Genomic DNA, 17,796 nt, shown 5'->3' on the forward strand with positions numbered 1-17,796 from the left:
AGCAGTGCTGTCTTTGAACTAAGAACTACCAAGGCATGCTCATCAGCACTAAGACTGAGGTCTTTATTTCTGCATGTTAGATGGCAGAGAGACGTTAGGAAAGGAATTAAATGGATGGATCGGTGATCGGCATCAACCTGATTTCTCTTTGTATTCTATGTGTATGATAGAAATGCCCCAGTATATTCTTAGTCAGATGACAGCAGCTGCATAAACACACCTCTGAGCATGCACCATGCGTGCTGCAGTAGGCTCACATTGGTTATGGTGACACAGCACCCATATACAGCAGTCAAGATAATGCACATGTGCATAAAACTTTCCAAAAGAAAACCAAAAGCACAAAATGAATACGAAACAAGAGCAGACCAATGATGACATCAAAAAGGTTGTTGTAGAAATATCTGCTTGAGAGTGTCAGGGGAGGGGCTCAGCATGTGGACCTGGAAGCTTTAGTTTGATTTAGCTCTCCACCAAGGACCGGGTGTTCGCTCGTTTTGTGTTTGTCTTTTTTTATTTTTATTTTTTTAAAGAGAGGGTTTTTTTTTTGTTTGTTTGTTGGGGTAATGTCTCTGTCTTTGCTCGCTTTTTTCTTTCTTTTAGTAGGGAGTGAAGCGACTGTACCCTCCTCTGTATAGGCTAGCCTGCAACATCAAAGATGAAAAAGTACCAATCAGTATTCAGGTGACAGCTAGAGTCGGTTTCTCTTTCTCCACAAATTTCCTTCCTTTTAACTTATTGAATTTTCATATTGGAATACGTTTTTCAATATGTATAATCTTGAGACAGATTGAGAGTTTGATATACTGAAGCCAATGACTGGTTTTGTTGAATAAATTCCCTGATTGCGTACACTCTGAGTGTGTGTTAGGAACAGGAGGTAAAGTGGATTGTTGGATTTGGAGCTTAACTGGTGCAATTCATAGAGAGGAAATTGTTTATATGTATATAGAAAGAGCACTTTCTTAAAAGAAACCAGAAAACTGGGCCTGGGCGAACACGTTTTGTTTCATTACGCTTAGGAATGAATTTGAAAACTCGAGATTTTTGTGCTTTTTTTTACTTGAGGAAAAGCATTCCTTTTATGGCCATAACAATATCAGAGCTTCAACTAAAGCAGAATAAGTTCTGAGAGGTTTAATCACAGCTCCTTTTCAAGTCTAGCAGAGGTGGCTGCACCTTTCTGGAGGGCCAAACCACCACTGGATATTAGCCCTTAGATTTAGCACCATGCTCAAGATATCTAGGGCAGACACACATAAAGCATGCGAGTGGGCCTATGCATGCACACCTGCACATGCACGCCCGCGCACACACACACACACACACACACACACACACAGTCCCTCCTCTCATCTTTCGGTGGCTCTCCTGCAATTAGGAATTCAGGCAAACTCCAAAGGCTACTGAATGTCTTCAAAGGCTAATTTTGCCTAATTTCGCAGAGCCCTCTTGCTGGTACAAAACTTTCATCCATATGAGATGCTTCTGCAAGCTGGAAATGAGTAAAGAGAATTTCCAACTGCAACCTCAGAGGAACTAATTATTGTATAGCTTTTAAATGCAAAAATGACTCCTCACTGCCGGAGAACCATTAATCAAATATGATTAAAGAATTAGGAACCAAACTGGTCTTTTCTCTTTAGCTCAGGAGTTTATTAGATGTTGGCCTCTGCACAGTCTGCATCCCACTACCCCCACCATTTGTTCAACACCCCGTGAACCCACACACACGCACACGCGCGCGCACACACCCCCTCTCGAGCCTGTGTTAGCTCCCCGAGCTCCCAACACACACCACATTAGATTTTTTTTTTTTAGGGTCCAGATCCTGACTTCTTCTACGTTCGCTGAGAGGACGATTAAAGTGTCAGAGGAATGGAAGGAAATTTGAAGGGAAGAGAAGAAAGAATAAAAAACATTCAAGCACATTTTTTAATTAAGTAAATGAAGAGGAAAAAGAAATGTCTTAATTAATGAAAGCTTTTAGCTAGCAGCTGCACCGGGGAACTGTACGCTTCTTTTTCTTTAATTCTTTTTTTTTTTTTTTTTAAAGTTGTTGAAAAATCGCATGCATGCTATAATGATGAATTTGAGTCATTTCTCAAGCAGAGAACACGCCACCGATCAAGCTTGTGGGCAGGAGAGGAGGGTGAGACAACTCCCTCCCTCAGTCTTGCTCTCTCTTTTATGTCCCACGGCACACTGCTGCATGCGTTTGATGGTCCTTAATCTCTAGGTTTGGTCTGTGAGCCCGGTCCCAACCCCTCCTCCTCCTCCTCGTCATCATCATCATAAAACAAAACCAAAGAGAAACTCTGTTTTTTTTAAAAAAATGCTCTTTTATTTATCATCACTTTTCATCTTTGATGTTACAGTAGCTGCAAAAGCTAGCTAAAAACAGACATTAACAGTTCAACCTCATCTTTTGGAGTTTGGTTTGACTGAATGGGGGAGGGGGGAAAAAAAGATGATCTGTCGCACTCGGCAGCACGTCGAGCGATGCAGAATGAAAACAAAGCTTGAAAATGTATCTGTTATGTAACATGTAAAGCTTGTGTTGGACTGCAGTGATCACTCATTCTCATTTCAGGAGGAACTTGTGTCAAATCAGTAGTGCATGAGGTGAACTTGCGTGGCATAACAGAAGTTTATTGCACTTAATATCTGAGCCAATTTCCACATGCCAGGGTTTCACAGTACTGCTCAGTACTGCCCACTAGGGTGTGCCAGATAGCATGACAAAAACCTAAATCAATTAATGAATAACACATAAATAAAAACCAGTGACAAGTGCAGTCTCTGGTCTTTATTTTGGAGTGTGACTTGTGTGTGTGTGTGTGCTAGCTTGTGTGATGGAGGGTGCAGACAAGAACAGGCGGTGGTCTCACAGACTTACCATGGTCCCCACACTGTATGTGGCTGCAGGGCCAATCGTGTGGTGATAAGGGTCTGCTGTTGCATAGACTCTGCCATAGCTGCACAACAGGAGACAGAGCACACGGTCATTGATCTATCATTGACGAGGAGAGAGGAACATTTATGCATGCTTGTTTAATGCTCAACCCCTCAAGTAAACCCTTTCAAGTCTCTAACACAATCAATTATTTCCCTCCCCGGCCTCCTGGGCTTCCTGCTTTATACAAGGTGGTTCAAAAAGGGGAGTTCAAAGGTTGGTGAATTATACTTGTCTTTTCATTGTCATCTTGATTAGGTGGATAGAATAGGTAATGAGCAGAGGGAGACAGAGAAAGAAAGCTGCAGAGGAGGCAACACAGTTGGTGCTGGAGGGCTCGGGCTCTCACCCTGTTCTTGTTTACCAAGGCTGCACACTGGGCTCACGCCCCTGTCTTTTCATTGTTGCTGGTTTGGAACTAATCCTTCCAATTTCCTTCTGAGACAGGACAAGATGTGTCTGCTTTATTTATTTATTTATTTATTCGACTTCACATATTCCTCTATTTACTTTCTTTTTTCTTCTTCTTTTTTTTTTTTTTTAGCTCTTGCTTGCAAATGAGGGTCTGCAAGGAGCAGATAAGGCACACCCAGCCAAGGACTGAGGGCACCAAATCAACCAGGAATAAAAAAGTGGAGAGAGGAGGAAATTCTCCTAAAGGAGACAACAAGACATACAGCATTCACAGCTTTTCGTATGAGATACATTGAGTTATATAAGATCTAAATACGGCTCGGCCCATTTAAGTCCAGCAGCACCCAAGGTCAGTGAGCAGGACGTGAAATCAGAAAGGCTGTCTTGGCTCCTTGGGGAGGAGGCCCGTGCCATGAGATGGTCAGGGGGAAGTCTCTGTGGTCCTCTTATCTTCAGTGAGCACCAAACCCCACAGGCCCTCTAAGGCTAATATATCTCCAAAATGACTCTCACCAGAGTGGCACTGCTGACGACCGGCAGGTCAAACCAGCCCGAGCAATGTCACAGAGCCTCAACAGAGCTGATTGGAAGCTAGCAGGATCTCTGCAATGTGACTGGCTCCTCTCAAGGCCTCTTTGATACACCAGCCTCACTGGTATGAACTCTCTTTAGTTACTTAAAGGCCTTTGGTAATGCAGCCTGTGAGCGCTGTAGGCTTTTCGGATAATAAATATTTCATATTTTGCGGGGGTTTCACACACCTCCTCGATCCTGGTGACCTGTTTTTTTTTATGATTGGCTGACTTCACCGTTAAGTCTGATAAGGTATGGCTGAGACAATACCAACAAACCCATATTGATCCAATGGGCATGACCACTTATTCAAAAGGAAACAAACAGACAAAGGAAAACAAAACAACTTGGGGCGAATTATATTAAATCTCAGAGAAAAGTATAGGCAAGAGAAACACGAATTAAATCACTCAGAGAGAAAAAAAAAGCCGCTGTCCAATTTCTGCTCTCGCAGAGCACGGCTGCTCATAATTCGAACCGCGCCGAGGCCTGATAAATCTTACATTATCGATATGATCTTCAGGCTCTCAGGCAGGGTGTACGTTATCACAAGTGACATGCTCAATCCTTCCCAGATTAGATTCCCAAACCAGCCCACATCCCGGCTGACAACGGCTTTCGGGGGCCGAAATGAATCAGCGACGCCTCCTCAAACAGAGCACACCTGAACCAGAGTGACATCACTCAGAAGTGATAGAGTTCCTGCTGGTCCATCTCTCCCTCTCTCCGTCTCCCCTCCCCAGACCTGAGGCCATTAATAAATACCGCAGTGATATACCCACTCTCCCCTCACAAGCGGAGAGTCACGACATATATCACCGCTTTTCTCATCGAGTCCAACAAGGTTAGTCTTTTTTTTTTGTGCGTGTGTGTGCTCTTTAGCTCCAAGCTAAAAAGAATATAGCGGTTTGCCTAATAGATAAGATAACTCGAGAGGAAGAAGCCCAAAATAACCCTCCACAGAATATTGTAAAATGCTGCTGAAGCAGCCCCCATTCATCACATGCAGTCTCCTTCCATCACATCTCCTGTAGATACCATCATTTTTTGGTAGGAAAACACTAATTATTTAAAGCAAAAAAACCCACCCTTTGCTACTCCAACACAGTGATGGCTGCATTTATGAGATTTATGAGGACGTATTTAGAGGTGTACTCCTTTTTTTTTTCTTCTCTCAGTAATTTCCTCTGTTTCACAGCCTGTGGGATCAACTTGTTGCTTTAAATCAAAAGTTCAGAGGCGCAGAGTTAGCTTGTCGGACACAGAGACATGCCTATAACTTTACTTTAAATTCAGTGTTTTTTTTAACAGCACCATATTCTGCTCATGGAGGAACAAACTGCTGGCTCTGCCTGCTCTAAAATTGATTTCTCAGGTTCTTTAAGAACTTGTGCAAAACAGGCACTTAAGAAGCGCCTGCTAACGACGGCTGAAGTCAGCCTCGTCTATGAAATTGCACTGAGGGAAACCTATGGAATTATGGAAAATAGCAAAACAGACTCTGTCCCCAGTTACATCCAACAAATTAAGTACTTCATAGTGATTTTTGTCTTTAAAACCACTGCAGTTACATATAATACTACATAGTACAAGTAACCTTATCAGATCTGAGACCCTCATTGAGTATCTGAGGGGGAGTCTCACCTGTCACTGTAAGCAGCGGTGGTGGTGGGTTGGGCAAATCTGTATGCTGCATAGCCACCCTGTAAAAAAAAAAAAGTAGCACCATATTTAATCAGTGATTACCTGCACAGAGAAAGGTTAGATCTCAGAGACACGAGAAAACAACGATGCACACACAGAGCTTCAAATTGCCGTAATAGTTAAATGTCACCAGCTCGCACTCCCCGACTGCAGCTTCCCTGTGAGACACCAGAGGGTGCTGTGTGATATATGGTGTCTTAGGCAGGTGGTGGCAACAAGAGAATGAATGATGTTCTGAGAGGCAGCACATTTAGGGGGAGCGAGTCATTGTCACACTAGAGGCTCATCCGAATAGCAGCAACGCAGGCAACGTGAGCCAACTCCCCAAATTCAGCCCATTTTTAGATTGAGGGCGCTCCGCTGCTCCATAATTGAAGATCCCTCCATTTTTTTTTTTCTTTCTTATACACGACCCCCCCGGCTCACAAAAGAAGTAAGAAGGCAGAAGACGGTCGGACCATTGGGGAGTCAGGACCGCTGTATTCATTTGCCAGAATGGGGAAGGAATTAAAGACCTCATTGTGGAGCGCTGCTATTACTCTCTTTGAAAAATGAAGCTGTTCTCCCACTGTTTTTCTATTAGTGCCAGTGGAGTGTGTGCCCATCTGTGTCCATACGGTGGATAGGTGGCTTTTAATAATGCATGTTTTCATTTATTTTTAAACTCGGGCGGGGGGGGCGGGGGGGTGTCCGATGGGGAGAGAAGTTGTGAAGCGGCAGCGTGGTGGCCGGGGCCACGACTGCACGCAAAATCAGGGCAGGGGCCATGGCGACCGAATCCGAGGTCTACCAAGGGGACAGGAAGTCACAGCAATTGAAGCAGATGACTTCCTGTGGGATGGTCATGCCTTGGGACTGTGTTGATTACAGCAAACAGCCTGAACAAACACAAACCAATAAATCACTCTCCCACATTGTCAAATCCTGCACGCAGCCGTGCAGCACATTTTTTATTTTGTCATGGGGAATATGTGGGTGTGCATTCATGTGTGTGTGTCTGCATGGAGGTGCATGCATGCATATGCATTAGCACATGCCATGCATGTATATTTATATTCGCGTGCATTCATTTTCCCCTTTCTGGTAATGTATTACCAGAAACTTTGACATAACAGCTGGCTGCTTTTGACAGCAAGCCAGTGTCCACTGAATGATTGTATAGGACACTGAAGGCTATAGGACAGCTTCCTCTTGGTCACTTGAGACCTTCACATACTCTCAGCCAGTCTAAAGCAATGCAGTGGCCATTGCCAAAACTAATGGCAGTAAAGCACCAGGGGCCAGCCAGACGGTTTGAGTGATGGACCAACCTGGCCAAACCTTGGTCAAGGGACGTAGCTGTGTAGGACTTAGCTGGAGGTGGCTGAATGAGCGTGAGAGACAAACAACATCGCTCAGAGCGCAGCCCGGGTTTCTTCTACGGTGGTGGGTGTCCCTGCAACAAAAGCTGGTGAAATACAGCCCTATCATGCGGGCTGGTGTGAAAGTCATAGATCACTCGGGTTTAGCATTTCATTCCCAGACACCGGTCTTCGTCAGGGTGAAAGTGAGAAGGAACTGTCATTGCTGCTGCGCCCGCTGTCATCTTGCAGCGGTGGAAAAAAACAGCTGCAGAATCAAAGGGACAAATTACATTCCTCGTAAACATTTGGACTGATGTCAGAGTGGGGCAGCGTGGTAATTTCAGCATTATCTCCGCAGAGTCCACACTCTGCTCTGTCAAGGGCAACATGCAGCAAGGCCAGCCCCTGATGTGACCCCGCCTGCACGGACAGCTCCAGAGGGACGGTTAATCCCTTTATCTGCTGCTTCTCTTATCTCCCACTTGCTGATGGCTGGGAGGAACCGGCTCCACTCAGGCCTGCGCAGACCCCCTGGGGCAAGCAGGGGATATCCCAGCCAAACCCTCTGAGTGAACACAAAAACACCAGCGAGGTAACAAGAAGAAGGGGGAGGGGGCACCTCAAAAAGCTCCAGACAAATCTAAAGGAATAAATGACCTAACTTGACATGGGACACTGAGTCAGGGTCTGCCTCTTTGCCAAAGTCTGAGATCATAGGAAGAAGAGAGGGAGAGGAGGGAGGAGCTGAGGGGGTTTTAAATTTTGTTGTTGGGTTTCTTGGCACAGTAGACAGAGGCCTAATCGACGCCGGCTTGGCAGGGAGGCTGGGGGCTGAGGAGATCACGTTTTTGTCTCCAGGGCTGGGCTTCTTGTCTGTTTTAGTTCTGTTTCATCTAGAAGGAAAGTCAACTGTACTTACATAGATCTCTGCACCATAGAAGCCATCTTGGTACACCACCCTGTGAACGTGCAAAACGGGAAAGCAGAGTTAGTTGATTTGGTCTACATCCTACCCTACTGAATCTCAGCCTTTGCCAATTTTCCTGTTTTGACCATTTGTGGGTCTGTGGGGTCAGCTCTTAGCAGCTTTAGTGTGCTGTACCACAAATAATGAATGACACAAACTGAAAGGTGTAACAGTTTCACATCCCTGTCCAATTTTCTGCTCCGGTAAAATTGTTTGTCTTTACAGTTGCTGCAGTTGCTATCAGGAGGGCTGGTGGTGGAGGGGAGGACAAAAGAAGGCAGTGAATCACATGACTTCGCTATATAAATCAACCAGCTGCCATCAGCAGCAACGAGGTCCCTGAGTGGGAAGGAGGGGAATGGGGATGTGGGATTTCCAGTCTCAGCTGTGAGTCCCACTGCACTAAGACAGATCCTGATCTAATCACAGATAGACAGCTATAGCGGGGCCTCGGCCAGCCTCCGTCAGACCTCTCCCACGGCCACACAGACCAGTGCTGATAAGACACGAGCGTGAGGCAGGACTGCATAAAGCCAGGAGATCAGCACAGGCCCCGGTCACAGTCCAGTGAGATCTGACTGGTAATACACTATCTCAGCTCTCACCTTGACTTTGTCAGTTCCTCCTTTGTCAACAGACGATGTGCAAATATAAGGATAGGCAGAGTTCGGATATGTATATCCGTAGATACCAAAATTCTCTTCAGACACTTGCCTAGATAAAAAAAATATAGCTATATGGGTTGTTTAGTGGCTACATTAGACAACCCACTTTCCTGCAGGAGTACATCTTCTTGAGACATGACATAAAAACATTTCTCAGTTGGAATTGTTAAATTATGACTACAATAGCAAAATTTGGCCAAATTTTATTATATTGTAGTCATAAATGCTGAATGCCCAGCTTCAGCACGTGCACAACTGGAGCAGTCTTGGTTACGATTACATTCACTCGTGCTGCAGCAGGAAAACCTCACGTATATCTAAAGTGCTCATATTGCTGAGTTTTAAATTCAGGTTATGCCAAGTTCAGGCTACACAATATCAGCTCCATTATGGCCTGACATGAATGATGTAGTGTGTTGTTTTGGATCAGAAGCAACAATCCGTGACACCCATTCTGTCTTATTGTCTGAAAGAGTGTCGCAGTGCACGAAAACTAACGCCGCATCGAAGACGCCTCACAACATGTCCAGAGAAAGACCGCCATCAGGTCTCTATAATCACCTAACCCGACACAGCAACCATCGTAACACACAAAAGTATTGTGTAATCTGAGGCCGGCCTTAGAGATTCCATACTCACGCTCCGTAAGCTGGGATTGGTGGTGGAGGTGGAGCTGTGCGGAATGTGTTGTACACAGCCCGTCCCCGTCCCCGCAAGTGGGCACCCCTATAGGCCACCGTAGCGCCTGTGGCAGGGTAGGGAAATCCTGTTACTATGGAACAAAAACACACAAGAAAAGAGAAAATGACTTTCAGAGAACATCCTCGACTTGGCATTGCTTACCTTATGACAGAATACATTAGAGAGAGACGTGTGGCACTGCTTTCCCTATGACAGAATGCATTATGGGGAAGACAAGGAAACAATAGATTTAATCTTTTCTAGGTGCGCCTCATCGAGCACTCTCCCCTCTCCCAGCTCGCTGCTTTGTGCCGTACTCAGCAAGGATCCACATTTGCTGTACGCATCCTTTCCTGATGCCTGGTGAGGGGCAGCCTTGAAGCCAGGCAGGTAATGGATGCAATACCACTAGTTTCGCACCACGGCTTTTGCATAGTTTAGACACAATGGGCTAGCAACAAAGAGAACAGCGGGAGGGTGGACGGGGTGGAGGTAGAGGGCGTTTCTAGGTGTTGGGTGGAGACAAACAGGAGGTAAAAGGTTGTTGAACAACTTGACTAGAGTTCTGAGCTTCCCTGAGGGGGAGTGGAGCAGATGGGCAGGACAGCCAAGGCCCAAACCTCAGCATGACCCCCATCTCTAAACCCATCTGGGACCATCTTTAACCAATCACACAGCCACATGCTCTGTCCTCTGCTGATGGCTACCGCTGAATGAGAAAGGGTCGGTTGGGGTGAAAGGCTTCAGGGTGAGTAGCAAGGGTTGGTGTGATGGCGCAACAAAATAGCCACGGTCGCAGATTAGAGGACAGCCGATGTGATCGTCAGCTCTCCACTTAACCTTCAATCGGTCCAGTGGCTGTCTGATTACAGGCTGTGGAGGTGCATACAAACACACTGATCTCTAGACATGATTAAGCTGGCCTCTACTTTTCCAGCAATTGTAATTCCCTCACTGCTCCCTTCCCACTGATCTTCACCCTCTCTCCCTCCCCCAACGTCTGGTCCATCACAACACAGTCAGTCCCATTATTCTTCATCCCCAGAAACACCCTTTTGTCACCCTCCCCTTACCTTATTCTTCTCCTTATTCATTTCCATGACACGCTTAGGATGAATTCATCACAGACCACTTCACTTTCCCCAATCAGAGATCACTCTGATGGGGAGCTGTGGAGCTCAAGTCTGATTTTGTTTGGTGGAGTGACGTGGTGCCTCAGTTGGGGTAAATAATGCAGGTTAATAACATGCATCCAGCCTGATTCAGATGATCTGGCTGCTGCAACAGAGATGGCAGCCAGTCCCCTCGCAATCTCAGATAAACTAGACTACAATGAAGATCTATGGTAGCTCATAGGTAAACTGTGTTGTATGGGTTTCCGCCTGGGGAGTGACAGCCTGATGTTGCTCTGCTGTGCGCAGCGCTAACTCTGCGTTTGGTTGAGACCAGTGAGCAACCTAATGAACGATGCTCACCCTAGCCTCGCTGCTTCAATAAAGCTGACAGGGAGACAGATTAGTGGTGCTTTTAAAAACACAGAGAACCCGGTTTAATGTCTTCTGCCATTAACATCATGCTCCATTAGTGGGTCCACACACATATTCAAACTTTGCGTCTCATTTGGCCAGGTGACGCCCACATATCACCCGCCCACCAATGTGCAGGGCACTTTGTTTGCTGCCACCACACCAATGGACAGCCTGGAACTCGGACGGTGCCCCCTTTCCTCCCCAGTGATTTATAATGTTGACCTTGACATTTAAATTAGTCTCTCTCTTTGGAGCAGTGGACATCTGAGCGTTGTTGCTAAAGGGCAAAAACAATCCTTTTGATAGGTTTCGAGGTGTGTTGCCTTCTTCTTAACAAATCTCTGCTGTTTCTGAGCTCACACAAAGCCCAATTGCTTCCTTCTATTTTTTTGAAAATTTGTATGCAATATGCATGCAGTGATGTATGTGAATGTAAACTCATAATGAGTTGGCGATAGGCTACACTGCTTCAATAATAACCCATAAATCAAAGGCGCTGTCACACCTTGGTAAGCCCATGAAAAGCAACAACAGCAACGGCGTATGAGAGCACAAACCTGGTCTAGCCACCAAAGTCAAACACCCTTTCCGTGAGGGGGGCTGGAGAAAATATGAGTTATGCGCTGAAGGGCAGCGGGGTCACGCTGCACCTCATATGTCATATGTGTCAACTTGAGAGAAGCTCAATACCTGCAGAGCCAGTTGGACCCGAGGTAATCCAGCTCTATGCCAATGATGGGGTCATAACCAGCTCCCATAAAGAAAGATCTGATTTTCCACAAGGTTGATCTCTCTAATACTTCCTGCTCAAATACATCGGGCAATGAGCACTTAATCCACGCACTAGGGACCAAAAAAAAAAAAAAAAAAACAGCTTAATCTAATCAAGAGTCTGGAGCTTAATTATCCCCCTAAAGTACACTCCAACAATGAGAGGATCTGTCTACATATGTTAAGATGGCAATTAGCCTTTCTTTTCTGTCATTTACACAGCTGGTAGCATTTCACGAGTCCTCAAAAAAAGCTCCACCTTAGTTGCAGAAAAACACGAACTGTTGAATGAAAAGCTACTCATCTCCTGTCTTCCTGGGAATTAGCTGCAGAGAAGAGTCTCTTTCCGTTAGTCTGAGGGGATCCGAGCCATATGAACGGATTTCGAAGTGACAGCTGTCCATGGTGCTGAAAACATCCAGTGCGAGGAATCAAGAGGAGTTTGCCAATTATTGTACGATGAGCTAAACAATGCAATATGTACCGGATCTGCCACTCATCCCCGTGAATTATGTCATATTAACAACAAGTGATGGACAGTAAAATCAAAAATAAAAATGTACCACCTAACAGTGAGCCATATTTATGCTTCAGCATATATAAATATATCTACAGAACACGTGCACCCTCACATTTGTACTATTTTTAGATACACACCGACTCATCTGCATATATGAAGTCAGATTTTCATCATATTTGGATAGTACAGCACAGATTTTGGGGCTTGTTCTACAAAAGTTTAGCGCACATTAACACAGGATAACAGTGAGCACTGTTACTGGATGCCTACCAGCTACCTCACACTATGATTTGTGCCATAGTCATGTGTTATTGCCAATCCCTCCATTTGACTGGGAACCCCACTGCCATGCCTCTTTTTTTTTGGACCACACCGCTGTCCTCTGCACCCCCTTCAGCTCCCTTCAGTAGGGCTCTGTGGGAGGTTTGGGTATTAGGTGGCAACAGAGTACACGGATCCAGGTTTGGGGCTGCCTGCCAGTACCCTACCAAGTAACCCCCCTACCCCCTCCTCCATTCAGAGGAGGAGCCAATCTACCCTGGAAGAGGTTAAGAGCGGGGAGCCGGTATGAGGCTCTCATCCGTCATTCTCCTGAATGGGTTTTGAGGACAATAAACCTGTAGCGCCAGGACGAATGGAGACGAAGTGCGCTGTCACTGAGCCAGGATTTATGGCTACCAATTTCACTGATCTCCTGCACAGAAATGAGGACTGATAAACAGTGATTAATCGCCTTTATATCCCATTTTACTCCCACCAAAAGTATATTAACTGTAGCTGTGATGATTTTGGAAAATGTCCTGAATCCTGCAATGTGATTCTATTTTTTTTAAAGGGCGGTAGAGGAGGAACATAACAGTCAACAAGCTGGTCAGAGTTTAGTTTTTTTTTTGTGAGTTAAAACAGCCTTTTGCTGCTCATTAGGGAGGTTTTGTTTCAAAAATGTATCTCTTATTTATGTTTCCCATCTTCCCAGCTGGCAAGCATATGTTGTCGTTTAGGCTTGGCAAACTCCAGCGCCATGTCAAGACGACTTGAAAAATTAGCAGCCAATAAATCACCCAACCCCTCCTGCTTCCCCTGCCTGGAGTGGTGGACCACACTCCCTCTGATTTATGAGATGATTTGGGAAGAGTGTGTGTGTGTGTGTGTGAGAGAGAGAGCAAAATGGAGAGTGTGTGCATGGAAGAGGGGACATGTATTTGAGTCTGTGCTCTACATAGGTTATCTATTTCTGTATGCTCGAGTGCTTTGGTCTGAGAAGCAGGGCAGGTGTTAGTGTTGCGTGTGGATATAGGTCAAGTGAAATTATTGTTTATGCAAGTTAAGACTTACTTAATGTTCCGATTTTCAATTTAGAGGAAGCGTTGCATGTTTTTGTGCCTGAGCATGTAAGTAGAAGAGGGATGGTCGTACGTTTGTGAGTGTGAATAATTATCAGGAGAAGATGTCAAAACTAAAGGAATGTTGGTGGGGGGGAGGAGGAGGTGAGTGGGAGGCAGGGGAGGAGGCATGGAGGGGGTGAGGGGTTGGGGATGAAATAAAAATGATAGATGACTGCTTTCTGTCATGGACAGTTATTTAGAGGTTTGCCGTAAAGCTGTCCGGGGAATGAACAGATTTTAGTCTAATGAGCAGAAAGGAAAGCCGTTAAAGTGGCGCGATGTGCTCAGCACTTCTTCCAAATGAAATAGTACCATTTCCCCCTCATTAAAATGCAAAGGGTTCATATAACATACAGCAATAAAGCTGGCATGTCGAGGCAGAGAGAGATAGGGAAAACCCCACTGAGCTCATCTCATTCCTCCATTACTGAGACCAGAAGGAATAGCGGCCTTCGACAGGGTAGGTGCCAACAATATCGCTCACTCAATCTCCTTTATTCGGTTAGCTCTGTAAAAGTCAATCTGGCGCACTTGGCAAATCCATCCACAGCAGCAGCCTCCACAATCTGATAACAGTTGCAGGGGCGCTTGCTCTTGAAATCATTTTTTTTTCAGCGTTACAGTTGCACACCGTGCAAACAATGGCTCAGGCTCCCTCAGCCACTCAGAGAGGCTTGGATCATCCACTGCTTATCTGAGCCGCTCTGTGATTCGCTTTGATTCGAGGGGAATTTCATGTTCAGTAGGTTCAGGATGAACCTGACAGTAGAAATTCAGGGGTCAGATTGGGATAGGCTGTGGCTGACAGTGGCCTCAGGTACGGTGCAATGCATACAGTGGAAGGTGGAGAGGAGGAACACTGAAAACGGTTCTTACCGGCATACAGTTCAGGACCATAGACAGCTCCTACCACTGGATTCAGCTTCCAGCCTGGTGAGAAAGAAAGAAAGAAGAGCTCCACTCAGAGCAGTGACTCCAAGCAAACTGTTATTGTTCAGGTGTTATCACACAGTTTGGGACTCACCATTCGTGTACGGGTTGGCCACTTTTTTGTTTGTCATCACTCGTGCTGTTGCGTTGTTCACCTGTTCCAAACAGCAAACACACAGCCTGTGATTACTGACCTTTACATTTACCATCCACGTATCCACAGTGAGCTATAAGCAAGCAGCAAACCAAGATGAAGAAAGACGGATTCATAAAATAAATGATTATGTAAATTTGTTTGTAGCACTTTAGTGTGATTGAGTTTTGGTTCGCCCTTTCATGAATTTATTCATCATTTCAATTTTCTTACAGATGATTATATTACTGGAAAGAGGGGGAAAGCATGCACCAATTACCCACAGGTATGAATAATAATAATAAAAAAACATCCTCAGAATTGGCTGAATAAACAAATGGATTCCAAAAGCAAAACAAAGACAGTGCTTTGATTTTCTTCTATTGACCTGATGAGAATGGCTGAGTCCAGGCTCGGCTCGTCGTAAACAAAAACAGAATTAGAGCAGGCAACACTAAACGGTGGTGATAGGGGAATGCACGACTGATAGCATGCATTCACTCTGCATTGTCAGGTAATGATGGACAACTGGTGTGTCCTGGTTGACATGTATGGATCCCGCATTCTACTGAGAAGGATTTAAACGCACCATTATGCATGCATGCATTCAGGCACACACACACACACACACACACATACACACGCTCAGAGATGCAGATCTGGACGCACACACAAAGCAGCCACATGCTTATGCATGGGTTTATGGGTAAGTTGAGAAGGCAGCAGGCAAGAAGGAGAAAAGATGAGAATAAAGGGAAAAATGAAAGCACCTCTATTTTGCGTCCCTCTACGATTGTACCGTTTAGTTTCTCCCGTGCACGATCAGCATCTGTGCTTGTTTCAAAAGTTACAAACCCAAAGCCCTGAGAGCGCCACGTTAGCCATTGGTAGAGAAAACAGAAGGAAAAGATGGACACAGACACACACACACACACACACACACAGGAGAAAGAAAAGGGAAGGGAGGAGAAAAGGGAGAGAGAGGTGAGAAGACAGGAGTAGGTGAGCAGCAGAGTCGAGTTGTAAGCAGCCAGATTAATTAGAGGCAGTTAGTGAGGCGTCAGGAAACAGCAAACAGAGAGATCCGAGGAGAAGAGGATAACGGTGACATGACCTCACACAACAACACCAACAAACCTGCCTGCTTTACCCAATTAAACGGCACAGCACTGGTGCCATGGGTGAATGTCAGGAAGCAGCGGCTGCCATAATAGTCGTATAATTATCTACACAACTTCAGCAGCGCAGCCGCTCAGACGGCGCTGTCTCCCTTTGAAGATGTGGGCAACAGGCGAAGGAGTGAGGATGAATTCTCTGAACAGACACGTTAACTTGATCTCTGACTATTTCGTATTCACTGCACTAATAGGTGGGCTATTTTTATGGAGGCGAAATTACACCAGCTCATTGATGCAAAAAAAGTGAATGGTGTCATTGCAAATATGCTCCTCTGTGATAGAGAAGAGCTCCAATATTGACTTTAAACTCTGACCAAAATATACCCAACTTCTCATTTCCACCCCTCCAAACTCTCTCTCTCTCTCTCTGCCTCGCTCCCCTGGGGGGTTTGTCACTTCCTTGAGTTATGTGGACTGGGATACTGGACTCTCTATAGCAGAAGCATTAAGATATTCTGGCCAAACAAGTCCCATTCCTGTGGTTTCTATATATACTTGTAGAGGTATAGGCAGGGGAAGAGAGAGCATGGCCGGCGCTGCCTGATAATTGCTTGAGGATGTAATACATGTGAGAGATGGTGAGCGGAGTGATCTTGTATGCATACACAGGATCTCCGGGCTGCTACTTCTAGCATAAATAACACGCGACCTGTCCTTGGGGAAAGAGAGATAAAGAAATAAATTCAAAAAAGGAATTGAGGGCAAAATTAATCCTTTGGACATTCACCCGACTGTGGTTACCCCCTTCTATCTTTTTTTTTTATCATGCACAAATAATTAGCTTACAAGAGCACCGAGTGGAGCCACCATTTTTCAAAGGAGACAAACATATTGAATGCAAATTGCCAAAGCTTCATAGGAAATAGATTGTTTATTAATGGCCTGGTAGGTTCATTATATAGCACACAGAGTGCAAGAGAGAGAGCGGCATCATGGGTAATGGCTTTGTAGGGCACAAACAATAAATGCTTGTTACGGGCGGAGGAGACCGGTTTATCCGGTGCTCAATCTTGTCTGGCAGAAGGGGCTGAGAGCAGCAGCGTCGCCTGGTTCCGGGGCTCCCCGCACGCCTGTATACGAGCCCAAAGTACTCCCAGGTATGAATGGGAATCAATAGCATTCATGCCTCAACACCCAGCCAGGGAGCCTGTCGCCTTTATGAATGGAAAGCTGTGGAGCTTAGTACACTCTATTAAATGAACAGCTGGATGAGTAGCTCTCGGCTGCTCACACCTCCGCAGGCTTCACCTGTCCTGCTACGTGGTTAGGAGACTGATACTGCAGTAACGCATCAACGCTGTGGCCATTTTTCTGGCGGCTGCTTGGTGTGTTTAGGAGTACAAATTATCTTTGAGACAAATGTATAAATGATCCAAGCTGTGCAAGTCCACAATGTTGTTTAAAGAGGTGCAACTTGAATTATAACCAGTATTTCTTATTTTCTGTACAGGTGACCTTTAAGAACAGGGCTGTCTGTATTCTGCATCCTTCTTTATGTCAACAAATCGCACAAAAAGCCAATATTAAAGAATTGTGTTTCTGTGTGTATCCGTTGCTGTCCATTAACTAGAATCCATCACTGAGTCACCACAAATAAGTACTGCTTACACATACACTGCACTGCTGTTGGAGATTCTCACCAGAGCAGCAGTTTCATCTGCTGCTCAAAATAGGTCCCAATAATAGTAATATTATTCCTGTTTAAGTCATGTTTACTACAAAAACATTACTTAAATAAGGGGTTGCTGAAGATGTCTGATGCTTGGCCAACGGCTTCTTACTTTTTGACTTTCATAAATAATTATTCTTGCTCACTATGAGCTTCTTTGCTGATGATGCTGTTATATATACCCCTATCTTATACCAGCAGAGCCACTGACTAACCCTCAGTATCCTGATGATATTTTGCAGTTACCACAAACTACTTTAAAATGCTGAAGAGACCAACTTCATGGCATTCTCCATCCATCCCAAATTCCCAAGTTAAAACACCTTTGGCACATTGTGCCGTTTGCTTTGTAAGCATTTCAAGGCCTCTGGCTTTAAC

General features: G+C 45.2%; 1 protein-coding gene across 2 annotated transcripts in view; it reads right to left on the reverse strand.

The window, feature by feature from the left end:
• Nucleotides 1-529: 529 nt before the first annotated feature.
• Nucleotides 530-17,796, reverse strand: part of LOC115783977 (RNA binding protein fox-1 homolog 3-like) — a 266,321-nt gene continuing 249,054 nt past the window's right edge. The window contains exons 7-14 of one of the 2 annotated variants that reach the window (XM_030735008.1): nt 15,342-15,434; nt 14,533-14,593; nt 14,385-14,438; nt 9,262-9,394; nt 7,910-7,949; nt 5,588-5,646; nt 2,900-2,978; nt 530-644 (exon numbers count right to left, since the gene is read on the reverse strand). In XM_030735008.1, the coding sequence (XP_030590868.1) occupies nt 600-644; nt 2,900-2,978; nt 5,588-5,646; nt 7,910-7,949; nt 9,262-9,394; nt 14,385-14,438; nt 14,533-14,593; nt 15,342-15,434 (564 nt within the window). In that variant the 3' untranslated portion in view covers nt 530-599. The remainder of the gene's footprint in view (nt 645-2,899; nt 2,979-5,587; nt 5,647-7,909; nt 7,950-9,261; nt 9,395-14,384; nt 14,439-14,532; nt 14,594-15,341; nt 15,435-17,796) is intronic. The other variant, XM_030735007.1, reaches the window with a different exon arrangement.

Source organism: Archocentrus centrarchus, chromosome 8, assembly GCF_007364275.1.
Source record: "Archocentrus centrarchus isolate MPI-CPG fArcCen1 chromosome 8, fArcCen1, whole genome shotgun sequence".
Lineage (NCBI taxonomy): Eukaryota > Metazoa > Chordata > Actinopteri > Cichliformes > Cichlidae > Archocentrus > Archocentrus centrarchus.